Raw genomic sequence first — 25,244 nt, 5'->3', positions numbered from 1 at the left:
CAGATGACACTACCCTTATGGCAGAAAGTGAAGAGGAGCTAAAAGCCTCTTGATGAAAGTGAAAGAGGAGAGGGAAAAAGTTGGCTTAAAGCTCAACATTCAGAAAACAAAGATCATGGCATCTGGTCCCATCACTTCCTGGGAAATAGATGGGGAAACAGTGGAAACAGTGTCAGACTTTTTGGGCTCCCAAATCACTGCAGATGGTGACTGCAGCCATGAAATTAAAAGACGCTTACTCCTTGGAAGGAAAGCTATCACCAACCTAGATAGCATATTCAAAAGCAGAGACATTACTTTGCTGACTAAGGTCCATCTAGTCAAGGCTATGGTTTTTCCTGTGGTCATGTATGGATGTGAGAGTTGGACTGTGAAGAAGGCTGAGCACCGAAGAATTGATGCTTTTGAACTGTGGTGTTGGAGAAGACTCTTGAGAGTCCCTTGGACTGCAAGGAGATCCAACCAGTCCATTCTGAAGGAGATAGGCCCTGGGATTTCTTTGGAAGGAAAGATGCTAAAGCTGAAGCTCCAGTACTTTGGCCACCTCATGTGAAGAGTTGACTCACTGGAAAAGACTCTGATGCTGGGAGGGATTGGGGGCAGGAGGAGAAGGGGACGACCGAGGATGAGATGTCTGGATGGCATCACTGACTCGATGGGCGTGAGTCTGAGTGAACTCTGGGAGTTGGTGATGGACAGGCAGGCCTGGCGTGCTGCGATTCATGGGGTCGCAAAGAGTCGGACATGACTGAGTGACTGAACTGAACTGAACTGAACAAGACCAGAGCCACCTAGCATGTTGTGTTTTGTTATGGCAGGCTAAGTGGACTAATGAAGGCTCTTTATAACATCATTTTTAAATATTAGACAATGACCTCAGTTTCAACTTGCGACATCCTCTGCTACTATAATTCCAGCATCAAGAAGACATATTTACTTCTAGACCCCTACCCTGTGATTAGTAAAACCGCTAGGTTTTTGGTTTCTGTGTCATTGCAATGGGAGAGGGAGGCAGGGATGAAGGCTTTGGGATTGGAGTTTTGTAGACAGAAAAAGGTGGGAGAATGAAGCAAGGTGAAGATGGGGAGAAAGAAGAATTCTAGTGGGATGACAGGGCTTCCCAGATGGGTCAGTGCTAAAGAATCACCTGCCGGTGCAGGAGACGCAAGAGAGGCTGGTTTGAACAACAACTATTCTCTCTGATGTTGTATGATCTTTGGAAAGTTATTTAAAATCTCTGGGTTCAGTGTCTTCATGTGAAGACATACTAGAAATAGAAAATAATTATATTAGAAATAGAAATAATATAGTGTTTCTATATTAGAAAAAAGTAAGATATTATTTCTATATTATAAATAATAATGGAAATAGAAGAGCAATAGTAAATTCTACATTAGGGTTAAGTAAGACAGCACAGATGTAAGGGCTGGGTAAGTGAAAAGATATTCAAAACCATTAACTGAATTAAGAGCACAGCTGCTCTGATATACTCATCTACAGAATATATTATTTACACAATTCTTCCCATTTTCAGGGGTCTCCTGAATCAAAGAAAATGGTACAACCTTTAAAATCAGATCTGTTTGCAAATCCTAACTCCAATACTTAGTAGCTATTTGGCACTGGGTAAGTTACTTGGCAGCACTGAGCTTCAGTTTCATTATCCTTAAGATGAAGCCAACCAATGCTCACATTATGTGGTATGTAAGGAGTAAGTTAGATTAGGTATACGAAGTATCTGACCAAGGCTAAGAACTAATATTGCAAAGATGTCATTTGCTTCACAAATTAAGTGCATTCTTAATTCAAATTCCAATAGACTATTTCATGTAATTTGACAAAACGTTCTAAAATTCACCTGGAAGAGAAGATATATAAAAATATCCAAATGAGAAAGTTTTGTTATTATATATATGAAAATAGGATAAAGTTAAATAATTAAAACAGTATGGTAACAGCACAGCTATAGACAAATAAATCAACAAAAATGAAGGAAGTCCAGAAACAGACCTAGATACAATATATGGAGATTTTGCATATTACGTAAATATAAGGGTAAGAAAAACTATTAAAGAAAACAGTGGACCAAGTGGTTGTTCTTAAAACAGGTGAATTCAAGTTTAAAAGTTAAAAAGAAAAAACTACTCTAAGAGACAATATAGAATATTGATAAAGTTGAGGACGGTTCTAAGAGAGAAAACTCAGAAGCTATCATTCTCACAACAGAATAAAGAGAAAGCTTGTATATTTCATTCTTGTATTGCAGTTTCTTACCATTAACAGAAGAGAATCTCAACTTCTAAAATGGTATTCTAACCAGTGTACAAAAATCCTTCTGTACTTAAAAACACTTAAAAAATAGTCGTGTAAGTACAGAGACACACACAAAGAAGCTTTTATAAAAAGGCAATTTCTCTCATTAACTCTAAATGCAATTAAACAATTCCCTACTGATTAAGTGGGCAACTTGGTGATGTAAGCATTGGTGCTTATAACCACACAACTTAGAAATTCATAAAAAACAACAGAAAGTTCAATTTAAAAATAAATATATATGATGCTCTCATGATTCTGTTGATAAATTGCATTATGAAATGGATTTTTCAACACTTCATAATCATTTCCTTAAGACTTATGACATTTTAAAACCTAGAGTTAAAAGAATCAGAGATAGGAAGTCAACTATATTAGGTAATTGAAAGGCAAAGCAAAATTTGCTACATTTGACACTCTAAAGGTGAAGTGAAAGTCGCTCAGTGGTGTGCAACTCTTTGTAACCCAGGAATTCTCCAGGCCAGAATACTGGAGTGAGTAGCCTTTCCCTTCTCCAGGGAATCTTCCCAACCTAGGGATAGAAGCCAGGTCTCCCGCATTGTAGGCAAATTCTTCACCAGCTGAGCCACCAGGGAAGCCCAAGAATAATGGAGTGGGTAGCCTATCCTTTCTCCAGGGGATCTTCCCTACCCAGGAATGGAACTGGGGTCTCCTGCATTGCAGGTGGATTCTTTACCAGCTAAGCTGCTGCTGTTGCTGCTGCTAAGTCGCTTCAGTGTTGGACTCTGTGCGACCCCATAAAGTGAAAGTGAAGTTGCTCACTCGTGTCCGACTCTTTGCGACCCCATAGACAGGGATACAATTCAGTAATTCAATAAAGAGGGAAAATGTGCTAAGTGAATTTTTTCTATTTTTCTGTTTTGAAAGACAAAATTGGGATTATCTCCTAATTAACTTGTTGAAAAAGTATTTTCAAAAGCTTATCTCAAAGTTTTATTCATCTGAATGGTTTTAATTATGTATTTTCACTTGATTTCACAACAGAAAAATAATTTTTAACTGATTTACAACAGATTCAGCATTTCGTGTCAATCTAGGAAAACAAAACCCTTTCTATCATTCCTTTTTTTTCCTGAAGATTCCAGTTAAGTTGACCTCTATGGCGCCTAGAGTCTTCTGGCCACTGTACTTTTTCCCACAGATTCAAAATTTCACTTCTATCCCCCTGTCACCTGCAGTAAACAGGTATTCTTTCTAAGGTTTAATAAGGAATTGTACTGTTGGCAATTATTAGGAAGTTGACAAGATGGAAAAGAAGCAAACAAGATGAAAGAATTGATGCTACAAAGTTAACGATCTCCCCATAAAAATTATCTTAATGATATATGCAAAAAAGCAAAACGAAACCTATTAGATCTTCTCTCAGTCCTCCCACCAATTCTAGTCTTCAGGCAAAGCCAACCTCCTCCTGCTTAACCCGTTATTACTCAATAAGATTACTGCACTTTCATCTCTGTTATGCAAGGAAGTGGCCACGAAGCATGTGGAATCCTAGCTCCCCGACCAAGGATCGAAACTGCACCCCAGCATTGTTAGGCGAAGTCCCAATCACTGGACAACGAAGGAAGTCTCATCTAATCTCTCTCACCTTGCATTCTTATTTTCCTTTAAAAACTCTTCAACGTCATTTATTCTCTGACATCTCCAAAATTACTTCCCACCATCAAAAACTCTGTAAATCTAACAAAGAAAAGTTCTTGCTCTGGTGAGAAGGGACTAAAAATTCTCCCTTCTAAACTGGGAAACCTCAGGTGAAGTCTAACTTCTAAAGAGCGAGACGGAAGATCTTCGAAATTTGCAGAGGTGGTTTAACGGAAAGAAACGCCCTTGTCATTAGAGAGGTCGCAACCCCCCTGCCCGTGGTTGAGGCAGAAAAGCCCGGTATGCTTTTGCCCAGGCAAGCGGCAAGATGCTATCCGGCTTTTGGGAAACGGCCACGGAGGGCAGGCCCGGGCATCCCCCGCAGCTGTCTCACGTCCCGGTCCACAAGCCCGGCGGGTTCGTCATAAACACGCTAGACACAGATAGGAGCGTAGCACAGGGGACGAGTCACGCAACTATCAAACGAAGCCCACCCTCCCTCTGACGGTCCCCAAGGCGACCAGCCTTCCCGGCGCGGATCACTCACCAGTTGCCTCGGGACCGCGACTACAACTCCCAGGAGGCTGCGCGGCGCACGGAGCAGCGTCCTTCCCAGAATGCAGCACAGCGGGGTCCCCATCCAGCCTTCTCCTGTCTCCGCTCCTCCTACTTTCCTACCCGGCGTCACCCGGGAGGGCCGGAGGTAGGTTGCGGGAGGGAACTCCGAGCCTCGGCGTGACGCGTCAGACGTTGGGAGGGGGACGGGGCGGGGAGCAGGGGGGGAATGGGAGGACGAAAGGGAGGGAAGAGGGGAGGGGAGGGTAAATAGTGGGCTAGGCAGGAAGATGGCGGCCTAGCGGAGGTGTGAGTGGACCTGGGTCTCTGCAGCTGGGTTTTCCCTCTTCCCGTCTTCCTCCTCTTTTCCTCTCCCCCGAGGTTGGCATCGAGGGGGCCAAATTTGGGCGGCGGCGCCGGGCGCAGCGCAGGGGTCACGGCGACGGCGACGGCTGACGGCTGGAAGGGCAGGCTTCCTTCGCCCCTCGACCTCCTTCCCCGGTCCGCTCGGTGTCAGGCGCGGCGGCGGCGGCGGCGGCGGCGCGGCGGGCGGACTCCGTCCCTCCTCCCGCTCCCTCCTGCACCGGAGCGGGCACTCCTTCCTTCGCCATCCCCCGACCCTTCACCCCGGGGACTGGGCGCCTCCACCGGCGCAGCTCAGGGAGCGGGGGCCGGTCTCCTGCTCGGCTGTCGCGCCTCCATGTCGGATAACCAGAGCTGGAACTCGTCGGGCTCGGAGGAGGATCCGGAGACGGAGTCCGGGCCGCCGGTGGAGCGCTGCGGAGTCCTCAGCAAGGTGAGCAGCCCGCGAGGCTGAGGGGCCCCCTGCCCGGACTCACCTGCCGCGAGGCGAGCAGCCGAAGGCACGGGGTGGGGCTGGCAGCCAGAACACGGATTGTCCCGGGGCGGGGGCTGCGGAATGGGCCCGGGGTGTGGGGCCGAGTCCTGCCGCAGAAGTGCCCCGACTGGGGCCGCGGTGGGGGTGGGGGCAGAAGGGGACGGTCTTCTTCGCCTACCCTGGGTCTCGGCGGCCTAGGACCGGCGGAAGCGCGTCCCAACGCGGAGATCCATCCAGTTTGGGAACGGGATGCGCACCGCGATTCAGGACCCTGGGCGGCAGCCGCCCTGGGTATAGGAATTCGGGATGAGCAACAGCAGTATCCGAAGGAACGAGTACAGTAAAACTGCACATCAGACCTCTCCAAAGAGGTTCGTCCAGAGATGCCGAGCAGAGCAGGGGTGGGGGATTTTTATAGACGCAGCTTTTGAGAAGGAAGCAGGAGCAACTCGGCTTGGTGCTGAAATCTGAGGTGGGAAACTATGCCAGGCTAGATGTAGTGAGAGATCTAAATGAGGACTTTTTGTACTTTCCTTTCACCCTTTACCCCAATTCAGAGGGAGCTATTGAATCGGCAGGTGGTAGGTACAAGAAGTATAATAGTAACTTGAAACATGTCAGAATGGAAACCGACGTTTATTTAGTCCGATAGTGTTATTTAGTAAAGTATTCTTGCAGACAGGGGGCAGAATTAGGAAAAGGCATTTTACTTTTCCTGTATTTTTTTTAAAAACATTTTTTCCAAAATTTTTACGAAGCAGATAGTCACTTGTAGAATTTGAAAGCTAGTTAACGAAAATGGATGAGGCCGGGTTTAAGAGGGAAGGTAGGTAATCTTTTCCGTTGGCAGTACGTGGTTTGGGGTTTGTTGTTAAGGTTTTGTTTTCTTTCCTTCTTTTCTTTCTTTTTCTTTTAGGTGTTTGCTGTGATAAGATCCACATTGCCTTTTTTTACTTCGTTTTCTCTTTCTGTTAAACTTTAAGAAATGGCTGGAGCTGGCAGTTAACTTGGAGAAGGGGAGCAGGGTCCAGTCTTTCAACAGGCTGGTCATAAGATACCAGATCATGTGCGGCCACTGCCTATTAAGAAATCACCATGCTTCCAGTATACCGACTTTGGCTAAGCTTTTGGACATCGTTTGTGTAATCGTTTCATATTAGGCTTTTATATTGTCTTTAGAAGGCTGAGAAAGGACCTAGAAAAGGCATGAGTATGTCAAAACTAAGGCTTGCACGTGTTAACTTTCATTTGTGTATGGAAAAATGACAGTGTGTGTTGATACTGTAATCATTATTGGAATTTCAGTGAAAAGTTTTCAGTAAGGTGAAACTCCCCAGGGTCTCTTTGGATTAGATGTTTCTTGTAATTTAGAAATCTGGATTGAGCATGTGTGGTGGGCGTACATTTTCCTTTGGACTGTTACGAATCTTTTTTGCTTCTCAGTGATTCCGATAATTTCATCAAATTAGTATTGTAGTGTGTTAAGTATTTTACAAAAGCAAGCTGTACTTTTGAACTATTGATTATCCCTTTTTGTGGGGTAGGAGGATTGTAATGAGGGGTGGAGTCACCAGTGTGGAGTGTGCGCTGTGTGTGAGTATCCGAGAATCACTTATGCAGAGTGGTGTAGTAAGTATATACTTTATGACCAAAAAAAAAAAAGGAAGACTTATCTCCGTGATATTTAAGTGTATAGAGATGTAGTGTTTGACCACTTCTTTAGTAGGCAAATAACTTCCAAGTTGCTGTGTACCTGGAATCAATAGGGATGTAGGTTTTGGTATTCTTGTTAACAGCTAAGAGGAAATTTCCCTAAAATTTAGCAATTTATGGATATTATGTTTTCTTGGAAGCTTTTTCATCAAGAATGTTTTATATTGAATGTATGTTTTTAAGTTTCAAGTACATATATATTTTGAATCTTTGTATTCACTTGGTAATTTTAAACAAGGGTTAGAACTCAAGTGTCTGTTCTTTTCCATCTGTTTAGTAATGCAGTTAAATCCTAATGCTAACTTGTTTTGTTCCTCCACGAAAGGAGTGAATTTGGAATGGTGGTGGTAGAGTAAACTTGTATGAGAAATACAGCAGCCCAGAGGTTTTTTAATATGAACATATTTTCTAGAGGCTTGTTAGACATGTAAAGTTCCAAAAATACTGGCTTGACAGTAATTCTAGGTGGTTGTAACAAATGTCAAGTTGGGTTATGGATGGGAAAAGATTCAGGCCTTAGATGGACTTGAGGGCAATTTAGCCTGGATAAATTTCACCCAATTTCTTCTGAATTCTCTCCGACATTATTACCTTATCTTTACCTAATGTTTTCTTCACACATCTAACTATTGGCTGAAATTCTGTCCATCTCTGGAGTCCATCTTGACTGTTCTTTCTATGAAGACTTTTATTTTGCCAACCATCCCAGCACTCCTTTCCTCAAGGGTGTTATCTTCTATGAATATAGTAGGGTATTCATTCCTATAGCATTTTATGTGTGACTTGCTTCTGATCCTTATTATAAATGTGTTTTTTTTTTCTCCTGAATTTATGCTTGCTGGACTATGGGAAGCAGGATTATTTAATTCTCTTGCAGTGCCCGTATATCGCCTTGTCTCTGTTGAATGGGGAAGAGTGAGGAAAAGTTATGAAGTGAAGTGAAGTGACATCGCTCAGTCGTGCCCGACTCTTTGCGACCCCGTGGACTGTAGTTTACAAGGCTCCTCTGTCCATGGAATTTGCCAGGCAAGAGTACCGGAGTGGGTTGCCATTTCCTTCTCCAGGGGATCTTCCCGACCCAGGGATCGAACCCAGGTCTCCCGCATTGCGGGCAGACGCTTTACCGTCTGAGCCACCATGCCTGTATATTGCCTTATCTCTATTGAATGGGGAAGAGTGAGGAAAAGTTATGAGGGTAGGAGAAAAGGCAAAAGTCTGCCTTCTGGTTGTGAATACAAGTTAACACTTTCTGGGTATAGGGCCTGAAGTTTATGTAATTATTGGGTTTTCTATAAGAAAATAATATAAAAATATGGGCACAAAATTGTGTCTTGTCTGTCCCTTTGAAAGGGATCTGTTCTTGTGAGGTTCTCTGAAGGATTCTAAGCTTCATTGTTGGGGAACCCTGATGGCTCAGCCAGTAAAGAATCTGCCTGCAATGCAGGAGACCTGGGTTCAATTCCTGGATCCCCTGGAAAACGACATGGCAACCCACTTCAGTATTCTTGCTTGGGAAATCTCTTGTATAGAGAGCTTCATTAGCTGTGCATAATTCTGCTTCCAGCTGAGAAAATACTATGTGCTTGGCAATGTTCTAAGTCTGTTCTTGCTTAATCTTAAAAAACTTTAAGAGGTAAAGTGTGACAAACAGAAGATAAATAACTTGACCGTAGTCACACAGTTACTAGTTTTCTGAGAGGCAGTAATTGAATATAAGGTAGGATTATGGTATACCAGTCTAAACAATTTCTATTATAGGCAATCAGTTCATGTAAGTTTTGTAGCTAGAGACTAAATGAGATTACTATGTAAGATAAATAAGCAAAATATGCCTAGTAATTAAGATTATGTAAGTTATGAAATTAAAAGCAGAAAATATCAGAGGTTAGGTTATTAAGCCTTCTCAGGAACCCAGAAGTATTATTTGGTCAGTCGTGTCCGACTCTTTGCAACCCCATGACCTGTAGCCCGCCAGGCTCCTCTGACCATGGAACTCTCCAGGCAAGAATACTGGAGTGGATAGCCATTCCTTTCTCCAGGGGATATTCCTGACCAAGGGATTGAACCCAGGTCTCCTGCATTGCAGGCTGATTCTTAACCATCTGTGCCACCAGGGAAGCCCCTGATAATTTGATTGGATTACTTGAAAAAAGATAAGAGTCAGATTTAAGGGTTTAATAGGATGAAGTTAAATAATTTGTCAGAACTTGTCACACAGCTAGGAAAGTACTTGAGCCTCTCTGATGTTGTATCCACTGCTCTGTCCATGCAGTACCGGAATCCTGAGCCGGGTTTGAGTCTGAATGACTGGAAGTAGCAGTGTAGCCAAAGAAATAGGAACGTAGTGGGGTAGTGCACTCTACGGTAGAGGTAAATTCATTTTTGTGTCTATTTGTCATTATTTTAAGTCGCTGTCTTAAGTGGTGGTAAATCTCAGGGCGCTTTTCGTGCGTGGATAAGTTCTCAGGGTGGGCTTGTAATGGTGGCGTTTAGAAGATGTGAAGAGCCAAACAATCTCAAACCTGTTGAATTAGGAAACAGAAAAGAAAAGATTTCTCTGAGCCAATGCAGTATATTTTAACAATCCATTTAGAGTTAGTTTTTGGCAGATTTTGAATTGTCTGCTTAAAACCCCAGGACATAAAAATACACAATATCAACAATTCCCATAGAGGTTACATTTCTGCCTTTGCAGGTTTGTTGATTTTGATCTTCACTGTGCAGCAGCAAAACTTTAGCAGCACAAACCATTTATAGGTACCAGAAACAGATAATCCAAGTATGTTTTGGAAACCAATTTTATGTTTGTATTTTACCCTTGAGTTTGAAAAATAGATCTTTAAAGAGTGCTATGGAGGTAAAAGTAAAGTTGATACAGGTTTACTAAAGAGATGATCTGTATTTTTACTTTAATGTAGTCATAAACATCATAATTTTCATATAGGAATAACTTAACAACAAAAATAGAGTCTTGACCATGATTGGCTTCTATTTTAGAATGCTTCATGCAGAAGGGAAGTGAGAGACTGTGTAGCCAAACTTACTTTGCTGTTGAATATGTCAAGTAAGACAGGGATAGAAACAATTTAAGTCTTGAAGGTGGTGAGGAGGGGAGGATGAAAGCACACCAAAAAAAAAAAAGCAGAATTTTTAACTGAAATGTGCTTCAGTTTTTATTTTTCAAATATTATGTTTTATTTATTGTCTATTTTATCTATAATTTTGAAGAAATTATGGAAAATCATATATAATCTGGAAAATCTTAGCCTTTTTTTTTTTTTTTAACTGTTTATAGTTAGAACTTTTCACATTTTGGTCTTAAACTTAGATTGACCGCTGTTTAAGATTGTTTGGATTTCTAAAATATTGACTTAATTTTTTGTTTTCTTTTCCTCCAGTGGACAAACTATATTCATGGGTGGCAGGATCGCTGGGTAGTTTTGAAAAATAATACTCTGAGTTACTACAAATCTGAAGATGAGACAGAGTATGGCTGCCGAGGATCCATCTGTCTTAGCAAGGCTGTCATCACGGTGAGTTCCTGTTCTTCATTCAACAAATGTTGATTGAGCATCAGCTATACACTAGGAACTCTATTCTTGGGGCTTATGTCTATGAAAAGAATAGATTAAGATCCTTGCCCTTGTGAAGCATAGTCTAATACTTTTTTCTGTAGAATTATTTTAGAGTATATCACTACATACTATTATTTTATATGTGTGCGTGCACGCTCAGTTGTGTCTGACGCTGTAACCCTATGGACTATATCCTGCCAGTTTCCTCTGTCCATGGGATTCTGTGGGTTGCTATTTCCTCCTCCAGTTATTTTATTTAGACATGTAGGATTTATCTAGTTGGTTACAACAAGCCCTTAAACAAGGGCTTCAGAAAAACTTGTTAGATGGCTTTGTATCTGATAGGTTGGGACAGTAACTTAGTGAGTTATTGAAAAAGTTAAAGGAGGAAAGTAAAAAGATACGTATTGTAACATTTTGAAATTTTGACTTAAAATGTAATAGACCATAAGTCTAAATTCGCTTAATCGACTTTCTGATGTAGAGCTAACAATATCTCTTTGAAGATCATGGTTGAGAGAAGTTTTTGTTTAAAGTAGTACATCCATAATGCATGGTTTGCAATTTCTAGTTTTAATTCTCTAAAGTGGAATAAAGCCTTAAAGATACTTTTGAAAAACCCTAAATATAGGTTCCTCTTTTTGACTTTTAATGTTTTTCCCTAATATTTTATAGATGTCTCACCTTTATCTAATTTAATACCTTTTAAAAGAATGACTCACCTTTATTGAGTCATTGGACTCAGCTTGCATTCAACTTCATTTACATAGAAATAACTCTTTGCTTTTATGTTCCATAGACTTACATAATGTTTAAGTTATGTAAGGACTGCAGCGAGTAAACTGATATAAACGGGTTTAGGAACAACCAACTGAATTGTTAAACATGTAACTCAACCAGTAGATCAGAAGTACCTGAATGTACTAAAAATAGCATACTAGTTGAGAGTGGTTACCATTCATGGCATGTTTAATAAAGGTTAAAAACGTGTTATCTGAGGCAGGTTGGGAGAGTTTCCCTAGTAGCTCAGAGTAAAGAATCTACCCGCAGTGCTGGAGATGTGAATTTGATCCTTGGGTCAGGAAGGTCCCCTGGAGAAGGAAAAGGCAACCCACTTCAGTATTTTTGCCTGGAGAATCCCTTGGATAGAGGAGCCTGGTGAGCTACAGTCCACAGGGTCACAAAAGAGTCAGACACAGACTTAACCAAAACAATAAGGCAGATTAGTTAAGTGGAAGTCAGTTAAGGAAGCTGTTGTAGTTAAAATCTAAAAATGAGTATCTTAAAACAGTTAGATTTCACTGATATATCCAAAGAGAATTCACTTTATGAGAGAATTTATATTGTTTATAAAAAGCAAATGGTATGCTTTGGATATGTGTTCATATCTAAATAACTTAACATATGTTTATGTTACACATTTAAGGAAAATCATGTCATATTTTTCCATCATTTTTCATACATTCTGCCCTTAAGTGTTCACAATTTGAAAACAAATACTTAGTTGAATATTGAGTTGGAAAAATTTATGGAGGAGTTATTTGGAAATGTTCAGAATTTCCTACTCTCCATTCTTAAAGACAATTTTAAAGAAATAGGTTGAACGTAAAAACTCAGTGTTTGACTGGTATGTGGTTCATTATAATGAACTTTTGAAATTGTATCTAGTTTAGCATTTTAGAGTTTTATTTCTTTTGAGATGGATCACTGCTCATGCTCGAGGAAAGAATGAATCAGGGATAGAAATATACTTTATAATCTTGAAATGTCTTTCTTTGGTTCTTCCCTTTTTCCTTCTTTTGCGTATTGTTAGATGCTTGTTAGTTACAGTGCTTGTTTGACTCTTTGAAAACAGTTTATTGATCAGTGATAGATGGAAAGAGACAAATGAGGTTTTATATTTTCCTAAGAAGTACTATTCCTAGAGTACCATGCTAATTTCTATGGAGTTAAATTTAGTTATGTTGTCTTGAATTATGGATTGTGGCAATAGTGCCTGGCTTATTTGGGAAAAAGAAAAAGTTTTAATAAATATTTACATTACATCTACTTAGGAAAAAGCAATGTGTTAATTCTTTGTAGATTTCTATTGTTTTTAGATCTGTAGTTGCTTACAGAATTTTCATTGCAGTTCATAATCAAATAAATGAGTAGGAAACCAAAATGATTTGAAAACTTTGGAAGAACCTAGTGGAAGTATTCACTGGGCTAGGTGATAGTACAGAAGGTTAAAAGAAAAAAAAATCAATAAAGCAGCAGAATCTGAGTGGTAGTTAATCTTCACTGTAGTTAAGCAGGTCTTCCCAGGTGGCACTAGTGGTAAAGAACCCTCCTGCCAATGCAGAGACATAAGAGACTCCTGTTAGATCCGTGGGTCGGGAAGATCCCCTGGAGGAGGCACGGCAACCCACTCCAGTGTTCATGCCTGGAGAATCCCATGGAGGGAGGGGCCTGGTGGGCTGCAGTCTTTGGGGTTGCTAAGAGTTGGACACGACTGAAGTGCCTGAGCACCCATGCATAGCTAAACAGGTGGCGGGAGAAACAGGAGTGTTTACATTCCCGAACTCCTTCAACTTTGTTCTACTCTGGGTTCCCAGGTTCACTGTCACATAATATTTCAAGGAAATTCCAAAATATAACTGAATTCAGTGAGCTTCTCAGAATGAAGTTGACAAATAAACTATGTATTTGAGTTAAATTTCTAAAATACAATACTAACTTCTGTTAAATAGTTATCTTTGCTTTCCTTAAATGTGGGCTGTCACCTGCATCAATTCATCTTTGAAGGCAAATAATAAATATGTTTGAATTCACACACATGACATCCTTAGGAAATCGCAGTGTTCATATATGAGGAAGTCTGGACTTGAAGAGTTGTGACTGTACTGTAATTCAGTAACGTATTTATTATTTGTTAGTGAACATAACACTGGAGCCCACCTTTTCCCATAGAACCTAATTCATTGTTTTCTTATTTTAGCTTAACAATGAAGTTAGTCTTTATTTGACTCATGTTCTTTAACTCTGTGATAATAAATTGAGTGAAATACTTTCAAGGAACTATGTGTTTCTTGGGAGAATTTGTTACCTGGAAATAATTCTTAATGTGAGGGATTGGGGGTAAGTTAATAAGAAAAACAGTGCTCTGTCACTTTGTGGGAAATGATGTATGTGTATCTTGAATAAATGTGTGTGGTAAGTTGAATTTTTCAGTTATTGTAGTTCACTAGTTATTTACTTAAGACTCAGTCCCTGCTACAAAACTTGCCGTATAGTAGATGTTCAGTGAATGTTAGTTGTATTATTAGTTGTATTTCGTCAATCAAAAGCAATGTTTATGGAGTATTTAAACTTATTAATTTTTAAGTTATGTTTTTAAATAAAATACCTATGGTGAAAAAAAATATAAACCATACCATGAAAAGATTTGCAAAGTAAACGCTTCTCTTTACTCTTAGTCCTGTACTCAAGAAATAACCAAAGTTAAATTTTTGGTCTGTTCTTCCAGATAGTATCATGTCTGTATAAGCATTTATTTGTTTCTATCCTTCATTTTTCATTTACACAGATAGCATCATACTAAACCTATTATTCTATACCTTGTTTTCATTTCCTGTGTCTTGGACATTTACTACACTTTGTTGAATTATGTGGATATAACATATTTATTTGCCGTTTCCCTGTTCTTGGACTATTTAGGTCATGTTTAACTTTGTTTTACTGTAAGCACTCTTGAAACAAACATATGTAATATTTTTAAATTTGTTTATACTTTACTGTCAAATGCCCTTTCAAAAGTACCACTTTTCATTCCTACTGATAGTGTATGAGTGTCTGTATTTCCCCATACCTTCAAGTATTGAGAAAGTCAGGTTTTGGCAAATGTTAAATATTTGTCAAACTGCTCGATAAAAATTGTGTCTCATATTAGATTGCACTTCTTTATTCAAGAGGGTGAGTTATGTTTAGAACTCTTAGTTTTTCTTCTTCTCATCGCTTGTTCATATCTTTTTCAGTTACTGATTTGTGAAAGCTCTTTGTATCATATTTGGCAGTTTGTCGTGTTTATTGTAAATGTTTCCCCCTCAGGTTGTCATTTGTCGCTTTCTTCTTGTTTTATAGTCTTTTTTTAAGCCTAACAGAAATTAAACATTTTGTGTCCTTTTTTTTTTTACTTTTTCCTTTATGGCTACTGTATTGTGTTTAGATAGGTGTTTCCCCCTCAAAAACTATTTGTTGTTATTATTGTTGAGCTAGTAGTCAGTCACGTCTGACTGTTTGTGACCTGTGGACTGCAGCCCGCCAGGTTCCTCTGTCCATGGGATTTCTCAGGCAAGAATACTGGAGTGGGTTGCTATTTTCTTCTTGAGGGAATCTTCCCTACTCAGGGATGGAACCTGCATCTCCTGCATTGGTAGGTGGATTCCTTGCCACTGAGCCACCGGGGCAGCCCATAAAGACTATAACTCATAGTAATATTTTCAGCTACAATTTCATACTTGAATTTGATTTCTGTGGGAGTTACTTTAGTAAAAGGAGTGCTGTGGGGACTTTTAAGTTTTTTTCAAATGGCTAACATATAGTCAAATACCATTAATTGAAAAATTCACCTTTTCCCCACTGACTTGAAATGTCATCTTTATTGTATATTACATTACCATGTGTATTTGAGGTAGTTTCTGGCCTCTTTTTTGTTCACTTGGTTTGCCTGTTCCTTCTTTTTGTATCGTATTTAAAAATCGCATTGCTAGCGTTTCTTTCATCAGTTCTTTAAACTGCTAATGGTTGTTTTGTGAAAATAAGAGAAGTGGTTTGTTCGCAGTTATTGAGATTAGACAATGTTTCAGGAATTAGGGAGCACAGATTTTTGGAATGATGGAAATAGTAATGTCTTCAGAGTTGGTTTGGGGACTTCCTTGGTGGTCCAGGCGCTAAGACTCTGCACTCCTAATGCAGGGGCTCAGGTCCAGTCCCTGGTCAGGTAACTGGATCCCACACGCCACAACTAAGAGTTTGCACATCACAACTAAAGATCTGGCAGGCCACAACGAAGACCTGGTCAAAAAAAACAAAAAGAATTGGTTTGTCTAAGCTCTATCTGTAGCCCCAGTCTCACCTTAGGTATCTGACTTTGTATACCTACTATCTAAAACTTGTTTAAGCGAATGGGTTTTCTATTATTATTATAGGTTCAGTTCAGTTCAGTTCAGTTGCTCAGTCGTCTCAGACTCTTTGCGACCCCATGAATCACAGCACACCAGGCCTCCCTGTCCACCAACTCCCAGAGTTCACTCAGACTCACGTCCATCAAGTCAGTGATGCCATCCAGCCATCTCATCCTCTGTCGTCCCCTTCTCCTCCTGCCCCCAATCCCTTCCAGCATCAGAGTGTTTTCTAATGAGTCAGCTCTTTGCATGAGGTGGCCAAAGTACTGGAGTTTCAGCTTCAGCATCATTCTTTCCAAAGAAATCCCAGGGCTGATCTCCTTCAGAATGGACTAGTTGGATCTCCTTGCAGTCCAAGGGACTCTCGAGTCTTCTCCAACACCACAGTTCAAAAGCATCAGTTCTTCGGCACTCTGCCTTCTTCACAGTCCAATTCGGGGCTTCCCAAGTAAAGGATCCGTCTGCCAGTGTAGGAGATGAAGGAAACACAGGTTCAACCCCTGGGTTGGGAAGATCCCCTGGAGTAGGAAATGGCAACCTGCTCCAGTATTCTTGCCTGGAAAACCCCATGGACAGAGTACCTTGACGGACTATAGTCCGTCCATGGGGTCACCAAGAGTCGGACATGACTGAGCACGCACACACACACACACACATATAACAGTGAAATTTGTACACCAATTTAGTGTTCTAATATTTTTGGACAGAAAACAAAGGTAATGAAAACCTTTATTGCTACATTGGGGGAAAAAAAAGTAAGCCAAATAGCTCTTAGGTAAGTAAGGGTTTTAAGGGAGGAGATGAAAGATCCTGGCAAAATCAAAGAAGCCAACAGGAAGGGGAGGAAGTATTCAAAATTGAAGATGATCATTAAACAAAAAAATTTTAAAGTGCCAAATAAAGAGTAGTTGGATCTAAACAGTCTTTGAATTAACTATCTCTCAGTAAAACTGGAAGAAAAAAAATTTGTTCTTAATTTTTAAAATTTTTATGTGGGATTTTAAAGTAGACAATAATAATTTAAGTTGATATTCAGCAAATTGGATATCACCAGTCATGAAGAGGGCCATAACTGATCATCATATGAGGAACTACATATTAGTAAGAAATCCGAGAAGTTGGCCTTTTATAAAATGTGCAATTTTGCTCTGTTAAACTGTGTTGTTAAGAACTCAAGGAAGGAGAGGAAGGTGTATCAACCAGAAAAAGCACTAGATAGATACTAGTTGATAATTCTCCTCATTTGAGGAGCATTTGTCAGTGAATAGCTAAACAAATTAGAACCTTATACTGCTAAGGTTTTTGTCTTTAGACTCTAATAGTATCTGTTCAGTTGTTCATTTGGAAATATTATCTTCATCTTTATTTGAGTATAACTCAAATAATGTAACTCTAATATTTAGATATACTGAGAAATATTTAAAATATTTGGTGAGAGGTTTTAGAAGAAAACAAATATTTTAAAAGATACCATTTGAAATGTAGAGCCCAGAGTTTTGAAATAGCATATCCAAAATTATATAATTAGAAAATGCATTAATAAAGAACCACAAACTGGGTATCTTTAAAAAAATTTTTTTAATTAAAAAAATTTTAAATATATATGTTTAGATTCTTTTCCATTATAGGTTATTACAAGATATCTAGTTCCCTGGGTCCCTGTTGTTTATCTATTTTATATATAGTAGTTTGTCTCTGCTATTCTTAACTCCTAATTTTTTTAAAAAATGTACTTATTTATAGTTGAAGGATAATTGCTTTACAGTACTGGGCTGGTTTCTGCCGTACATCACCATGAATCAGCCATAGGTATACATATGTCTCTTTCCTCTTGCAGCTCCTAATTTATCCCTCCCTCATGCCCTTTCCCTTTTGGTAAATAAGTTTTGTTTTCTATAGCTGTGAGTCTATGTCTGTTTTGTAAATTCATTTATATCATTTTTTAAGATTCCATATATAAGTGATATGATTGATATATATATATATATATATTTGTGTTTCCCTGTCTGATTTACTTCAGTTAATAGATAATCTCTAGTTCCATCTATGTTGCTGTAAATGGCAATATTTCATTCTTCTCTATAATGGCTGAGTAATAGTCCATTTGTGTGTGTGTGTGTGTGTGTGTGTGTGTATGTGTATACATCCACATCTTCGTCGTCATTTCATGTTGACAGATATTTAGGTTGCTTCCATGGCTCGGCTGTTGTAAATAGCATTGCTGTGAACATTGGAGTGCATATCTGTTTTCAAATTATCATTTTCTCTGGATATATATACATGCAGTAATGGAATTGTTGGATCACATCGCAACTCTATTTTTAATTTTTTAAGGAACCTCTGTGCAGTTTTCCATAGTGGTTGCACCAATTTTCCCATCAACAGTGTAGGAGGTTTCCCTTTTTTCCACACCATCTCTGCCATTTGTTATTTGTAGACTTTTTAATGATGGCCATTCTGACTGGTATGAGGAGATATCTTAGTGTAGTTTGAACATCTTTTCATATGCCTCTTGCCATCCTGTATGTCTTCTTTGGAAAAATGTCTGTTCAGGTCTTCTGCCCATTTTTTTATTGTTTTGGCTTTTGTTTTTTTGACATTGACCTGTATAAGCTGTTTGTATATTTTGGAAATTAAACTCTTTATTGGTCACATCATTTGCAGACATTTTTCTCTCATTCCATAGATTATCTTTTTGTTTTCTTTATGATTTGCTTTGCTGAGCAAAAGCTTTTAAATTTACTTAGGGCCCATTTGTTTATTTTTGATTTTGTTTTCATTATTCTTGAAGATAGATCCTAGAAGATGTTGCTGCCATTTATATCAAAGTGTGTTCTGCCTATGTTTTCCTCTAGGAGTTTTATAGTATTGTCTTACATTTAGGCATTTGATCCATTTTGAGTTTATTTTTGTACATGCTGTAGAAAATGTTCCAATTTCATTGTTGTATATGTAGCTGTCCAATTTTCCCAGCCACTAATTGAAGAAATTTTTTTTACTCTAGTATGAACCCTGGCTGCTTTGTTGTAGATTAATTGACCATAAGTGCCTGGGTTTGCTTCTGGACTCTATCCTATTCCATTGATCTATTTGTCTGGTTTTGTGTCTGTGCCATCCTGTTTTTATGACTGTAGCTTTGTAGTATAATCTAAAGTCAGGGAGTGTCATTCCTCCACATCTGTTCTTCTTTTTCAAAATTGTTTTGGCTATTCAGGGTCTTTTCTATCTTCATACAAATTTTAAGAATTTTTTTGTTCCAGTTCTGTGAAAAATGCCATTGATAATATGATAAGAATTGCATTGAATCTGTAGATTGCCTTGGGTAATATGGCCACTTCAACAATATTGATTCTTCTGATCCAAGAACTTGGTATATCTTTCCATCAGTTTGTGTCATCTTTGATTTCTTTCATCAGTATCTTATACTTTTCTGAATGCAGATGTTTTGCCTCCTTTCAGTTCAGTTCAGTCGCTCAGTCATTGCCTCCTTAGGTAGGTTTATTCCTATGCACTTTATTCTTTTTCATACGACAGTAGATTGGATTATTTCCTTGATTTCTCTTTCTGATATTTTGTATGTAGAAATGCATCTGATTTCTGTATGTTAATTTTGTATCCTCCAACTTTACCGAATTAAATAACATTTATTGTCTCATGGTTCTGGAGGCTAGACGTCCAGACCAAGATGTTGTCAGGGTTGGTTCCTTCTGTTGCTTTTGATGGTACGCTGACAGTCTTTGGCATTTCTTGGCTGATAATGCATCATCCCCATCTCTGCATTCATGTTTACATGGCATTCTCCCTGTTCATGTAACTGTGTCCAGATTGCCCCCTTTTATGAGGACGCTAGTTAAATTAGAGGCCTATTTTACTCCAGTGTGACCTCATCCTAACTAATGACATCTCCAGTCACTCTATTTTCAAATAAATCCACTTTCTGACATGTTTCAGGCTAAGGCTTTAGCATTTAAATGTGGGGGTATGCAATGTAACCCATAACACAAACTATCAAGAGTTAAAATTAGAACTCAAGTCTCCTCATTCCCACCTGGTGTTATTTTATCACTGAGCTTAGGAAAAATGCATATACAATGCACTGTATTTTGTAGAATACTTATAGGAACATGACTGTTAAATGTTTATGAAACAACTGTTTAAAGCATCTTATTAAGATGAAAAGGGTTTTTTTTCTGTTTTAATCCTAAGAAGGTCTGTTTGAGATATACGTTTCTTATATGTAAATTTTAGTATTTTTTTTTCTAAATAAAGTGAAAAGGACAAAAATGTGTGATTTGCTGTTACTGTCTTCTGTTAAATCTCTAATAAATACAGTTCGTATTTTAGCATTCAGGTTTCCTTAAAACAAGGAATACACAAAATTTCCCAGATTTGCCTGCTTGAAATAATTAGCAACAAGCTTCTTTTTTAGTTTCTCTCAAGATCTTTTAAGATCTTCTCTCAAGATCTTATACAAGTTTTTGTTTAGTATTTTTTCTTTTTTAAAAAGTGTAGTTGATTTACAATATATTGCTTGCAGGCATACAGCATATTGATTCTGTAGTTTTACAGTTTATACTCCATTAAAAGTTATAATGGCTTTAATTCTCAATGCTATACATATATAGTGTTTTTTATTTAGCATTTTGTCCTCATTTCTGAAATGCTTAAGGTATCATTAATGCTGTAGCTTTGTAGTAGAGTCTGAAGTCAGGGAGCCTGATTCCTTTAGCTCTGTTTTTCTTTCTTAAGATTGCTTTGGTTATTTGGGATTGTTTGTGTCTCCATACAGATTTTGAGATTTTGTTGTTGTTGTTTTAGTTCTGTGAAAAATGCTATTTGTAATTTGATAGAGATTACATTGAATCTATTGATTGCCTTGGGTAGTATAGTCATTTTGACAATATTGATTCTTCCAGTCCACAAACATGGTGTCTCTTTCCATCTGTTTATGTCATCTTCAGTTTCTTTCATCAGCATCTTAACAGTTTTTGGGGTACAGGTGTTTTGTCTCTTTAGATAGGTTTATTCCCAAGTATTTTATTCTTTTTGAAGCTCAAAATGGATTAAAGACCTGAATGTGAGACCAGACACTGCTAAACTCCTAGAAGAAAACAGAGGGAAAAACTCTGACATAAATCTCAGCAATATATTTTTCCATCCATTTCCCAGAATAATGGAAATAAAAATAAACAAACCTGCTGCTGCTGCTAAGTCGCTTCAGTCGTGTCCGACTCTGTGCGACCCCATAGATGGCGGCCCACCAGGCTCCCCCGTCCCTGGGATTCTCCAGGCAAGAACACTGGAGTGGGTTGCCATTTCCTTCTCCAATGCATGAAAGTGAAACGTGAAAGTGAAGTCGCTCAGTCGTGTCCGACTCTTGGTGACCCCATGGACCACAGCCTACCAGGCTCCTCCGTCCATGGAATTTTCCAGGCAAGACTGGGTTGCCATTTCCTTCTCTGAAATGGGACCTACTTAAACTCAAAAGCTTTTGCACAGCAAAGGAAACAGTAAACAAAATGAAAGGACAGCACACAGATTGGGAGAAAATATTTGCAAATGATGTGACTGGTAAGGGATTAGTCTCCACAATTTACAAACAGCTCGTGATGCTTAACAGAAACAACACATTCAAGAAGACTAATTAGACATTGCTCCAAAGAAAACATATAGATAGCCAATAGGCACATGAAAAGATGTTCAACATAACTAATTATTAGAGAAATGCAAATCAAAGCTACAATGAGATATCACCTCACACCAGTCAGAAAAAAATTCACAAACAATAAATGCTGGAGACTGAGTGGAGAGAAGGGAACCATCCTACACTTTTGGTAGGAATGTTAGTTGGTACAGCCACTATGGAGAACAGTATGAGTGTTCCTTTAAACACTAAATATAGAGCTGCCATATGACCCTGTAGTCCCACTCCTGGACATATATCTAGAGAAGAGCATGATCCAAAAGGATGCAGTGTTCATTGCAGCACTATACGCAAGACATGAAAGCAACCTAAATGTCCATCAACAGAGGAGTAGATAAAGAAAATGTGGTACATACAGATGTGGTGGAATATTACTCAGCCATGAGAAAAGAATGAGATAGTGCTATTTGCAGCAATATGAATGGACCTAGAGAGCATTAAACTGAGTGAAGTAAGTCAGAGAATGGGAAATATCATATGACTTTCCTTATACGCAGAGTCTGAAAAGAAATGATACGAATGAGCTTACTTACAAAACAGAAGCAAACTCACAGATTCACAGATTTAGAGAAGGAGCTTATGGAGTTTATGATTGCCGAGGGCAGGGTAGGGGGAGGATAGAGGAAAGAGATAGGGAGTTTGGGATGGACATGTATATAGTGCTTTATTTAAAATGGATAACCAACAAGGACCGATTGTAGAGCACAAGGAATTCTCCTCAATGTTATGTGGCAGCCTGGATGGGAAGGGAGTTTGGGGGAGAATGGATACATGTATATGTGTGCTGAGTCCCTTTGCTGTTCACCTCAAACTGTCACAACATTGTTAATCAGCTATATCCCAATACAAAATAAAAACTTAAAAAATATATCATTCATGGGCTTTCAGGTCAAACCCAGATTTAGATCTTGGCTGTTTCTTATGGCTAAAGGTACTTTCAGATGATTACTAAACTTCTCTGAGCTTCAGCTTTCTTAAGTGGTGAAAGGATGGAATGATTGTGTGTATTAAACAAAATAACATAAGATACTTGTACGTTTGTTCTTGGCAACATAAGAGGCAGTCAGATTTCTTTAAGTTTATTTTGTGATATGCTTGTATTAGAAATAAAGCCTGCAGTTTTGAAAGAAGAAAGGAGAAGCTGGCAAAGACTTTTGTTAAAGGGAGACAAAGACGAAGATGCAAGTGACTTATTAAAGTTGAAATATGTGATATGCCATATTTGAACAGTTCTCATGCTTTTCCTATAAGCAGTTTCCTTGCACCAAGTAGTTCTGTTTCACAACTTAAAAGAAATTATATGTGTGTGTATAAATAATAGCAAATGAAGCAACTGACAAACAACTAATCTCAAAAATATACAGCAACTCATGCAGCTCAATTCCAGAAAAATAAATGACCCAATCAGAAAATGGGCCAAAGAACTAAATAGACATTTCTCCAAAGACGACATACGGATGGCTAACAAACACATGAAAAGATGCTCAAAATCACTTATTATCAGAGAAATGCAAATCAAAACCACAATGAGGTACCATTTCACACCAGTTAGAATGGCTGCGATCCAAAAGTCTACAAAATGCTGGAGAGGGTGTGGAGAAAGGGAACCCTCTTACACTGTTGGTGGGAATGCAAACTAGTACAGCCACTATGGAGAACAGTGTGGAGATTCCTTAAAAAACTGGAAATACAACTGCCTTATGACCCAGCAATCCCACTGCTGGGCATACACACTGAGGAAACCAGAATTGAAAGAGACACGTGTACCCCAATGTTCATCGCAGCACTGTTTATAATAGCCAGGACATGGAAGCAACCTAGATGTCCATCAGCAGATGAATGGATAAGAAAGCTGTGGTACATATACACAATGGAGTATTACTCAGCCATTAAAAAGAATACATTTGAATCAGTTCTAATGAAGTGGATGAAACTGGAGCCAATTATACAGAGTGAAGTAAGCCAGAAAGAAAAACAGCAATACAGTATACTAACACATATGTATGGAATTTAGAAAGATGGCAATGATAACCCTGTATGCGAGACAGCAAAGGAGACAGATGTATAGAACAGTCTTTTGGACTCTGGGAGAGGGAGAGAGTGGGATGATTTGGGAGAATGGCATTGAAACATGTATACTATCATATAGGAAATGAATCGCCAGTCTAGGTTCGATGCAGGATACAGGATGCTTGGGGCTGGTGCACTGGGATGACCCAGAGAGATGGTATGGGAGGGAGGTGGGAAGGGGTTTCAGGATTGGGAACACGTGTACACCTGTGGCAGATTCATGTTGATGTATGGCAAAACCAATACAGTATAAAATATATATATATATGTATTATACTAAACAGCTTGCTCTTTTTATGCTTTCTGCATCTTCTACTTTTTTTCTTTGTTCTACTGCTTATTGTGTGTGTGTATGTGTGTTAAGGCATATTTTGCCTTTTTAAAAACCATATTTAGGTATAATTTATGCTCAGTAAAAATCACCCTTTTAAGTGTACAGTTACAGTTTTCACAAATGTATATAGTCATGTGATCATTACGACAGAGCGTAGATAATTTTCATCATCCCAAGAAGTTCTCGCCTGCCCTCTTTGTGATTAGTTATCTTTCTATCCCCAATCTCTGGCAACCACTGTTCTTACAGTTTTACCTTTTCCAGATTATTATATAAAATGAAATCATACAGTATGCAACTCTTTGTGTCTGACTTTTCATTTAGTGTAATGCTTTTGGAGAGTCATCCGTGTTCTGTGTATCCTTAATTTACTCCTTGTTATTACTGATTGCCGTTCCACAGTGTACAAATACCACTGTTTGTTTATCCACTCCCCACTTGATCTATGCTTCCAATCTGGGGCTACCATAAGTAAGCTGCTAATAATTCAAGTACAGGTCTTGGTGTAAATATAACGTTTTATTTCTTTTGGGTTTGGAATGGGAATTGCTGGGTCCTAGGAATGAGATTCAGAGAAGGCAATAGCACCCCACTCCAGTACTCTTACCTGGAAAATCCCAGGGACGGAAGAGCCTGGTAGGCTGTGGTCCATGGGGTCGCTAGGAGTCGGACACAACTGAGCAACTTCACTTTCACTTTTCACTTTCATGCATTGGAGAAGGAAATGGCAACCCACTCCAGTGTTCTTGCCTGGAGAATCCCAGGGACGGGGGAGCCTGGTAGGCTGCTGTTTATGGGGTTGCACAGAGTCGGACACCACTGAAGTGACTTAGCAGCAGCAGCAGCAGCAGGAATAAGATTGCTGGGTCCTATGGTAAGAGTATGTTTAACTTTATAAGAAACTGCCAAGCTGTGTTCCAAAGTGGCAGTACCATTTTATGTTTCTGCCAACAATGTATTAGAATTACAGTTGCTCACATTTTTTTCATTGCTTTTTTTTTTTTAAATTTGGTTGATTTTTTTATCTTAACTATTCTAGTAGTTGTATAGTGATATCTCATTGTGGCTTCAGTTTGCATTTTCCTAATGACTAATCATGTTGTACATCTTTTCATCTGCTTGTTATTTGTATCTCTTTGGTAATACATCTTTTCAAATCTCATTTCTGTTTGCCTTCTTGCTGTTGAGTTATGAAAGTTCTTTATATATTCCATATATCATAATTTCAGGTATGTATTTGGTAATATTTTCTGCCAAACTAACAGACTGATTTTGTAACTGTCATTAGAAAATAACTTAAGTTTAGAACCTATTTGTATGTATATTTTGCTTAATTTCAAGATTTTTAGTTTGGTCTTCAGTGGCACACAGCCAT

The 25,244-nt window shown here is 38.8% G+C and overlaps 2 protein-coding genes across 4 annotated transcripts in view; one reads left to right on the top strand and one right to left on the bottom strand.

The window, feature by feature from the left end:
- POLK (DNA polymerase kappa) overlaps positions 1-4,493 on the bottom strand; it is an 83,749-nt gene extending 79,256 nt beyond the window's left edge. For both annotated transcript variants that reach the window (XM_004010194.6, XM_042251986.2), the window contains exon 1: positions 4,463-4,493. The gene's annotated coding sequence lies outside the window, so the exon portion shown is untranslated. The remainder of the gene's footprint in view (positions 1-4,462) is intronic.
- A 27-nt stretch (positions 4,494-4,520) lies between these two features.
- Positions 4,521-25,244, top strand: part of CERT1 (ceramide transporter 1) — a 138,755-nt gene continuing 118,031 nt past the window's right edge. Inside the window, exons 1-3 of one of the 2 annotated variants that reach the window (XM_015096789.4) lie at positions 4,521-4,618; positions 4,864-5,266; positions 10,420-10,554. In XM_015096789.4, the coding sequence (XP_014952275.2) occupies positions 4,533-4,618; positions 4,864-5,266; positions 10,420-10,554 (624 nt within the window). In that variant the 5' untranslated portion in view covers positions 4,521-4,532. Of the gene's footprint in view, positions 4,619-4,738; positions 5,267-10,419; positions 10,555-25,244 lie in introns of those variants that run through there. The other variant, XM_015096790.3, reaches the window with a different exon arrangement.

The sequence above is a fragment of the Ovis aries genome, chromosome 7 (genome assembly GCF_016772045.2).
Source record: "Ovis aries strain OAR_USU_Benz2616 breed Rambouillet chromosome 7, ARS-UI_Ramb_v3.0, whole genome shotgun sequence".
Lineage (NCBI taxonomy): Eukaryota > Metazoa > Chordata > Mammalia > Artiodactyla > Bovidae > Ovis > Ovis aries.
The sequence above is the reverse complement of the archived record's forward strand: the minus strand, read 5'-3'. Positions and strand labels throughout refer to the sequence as shown.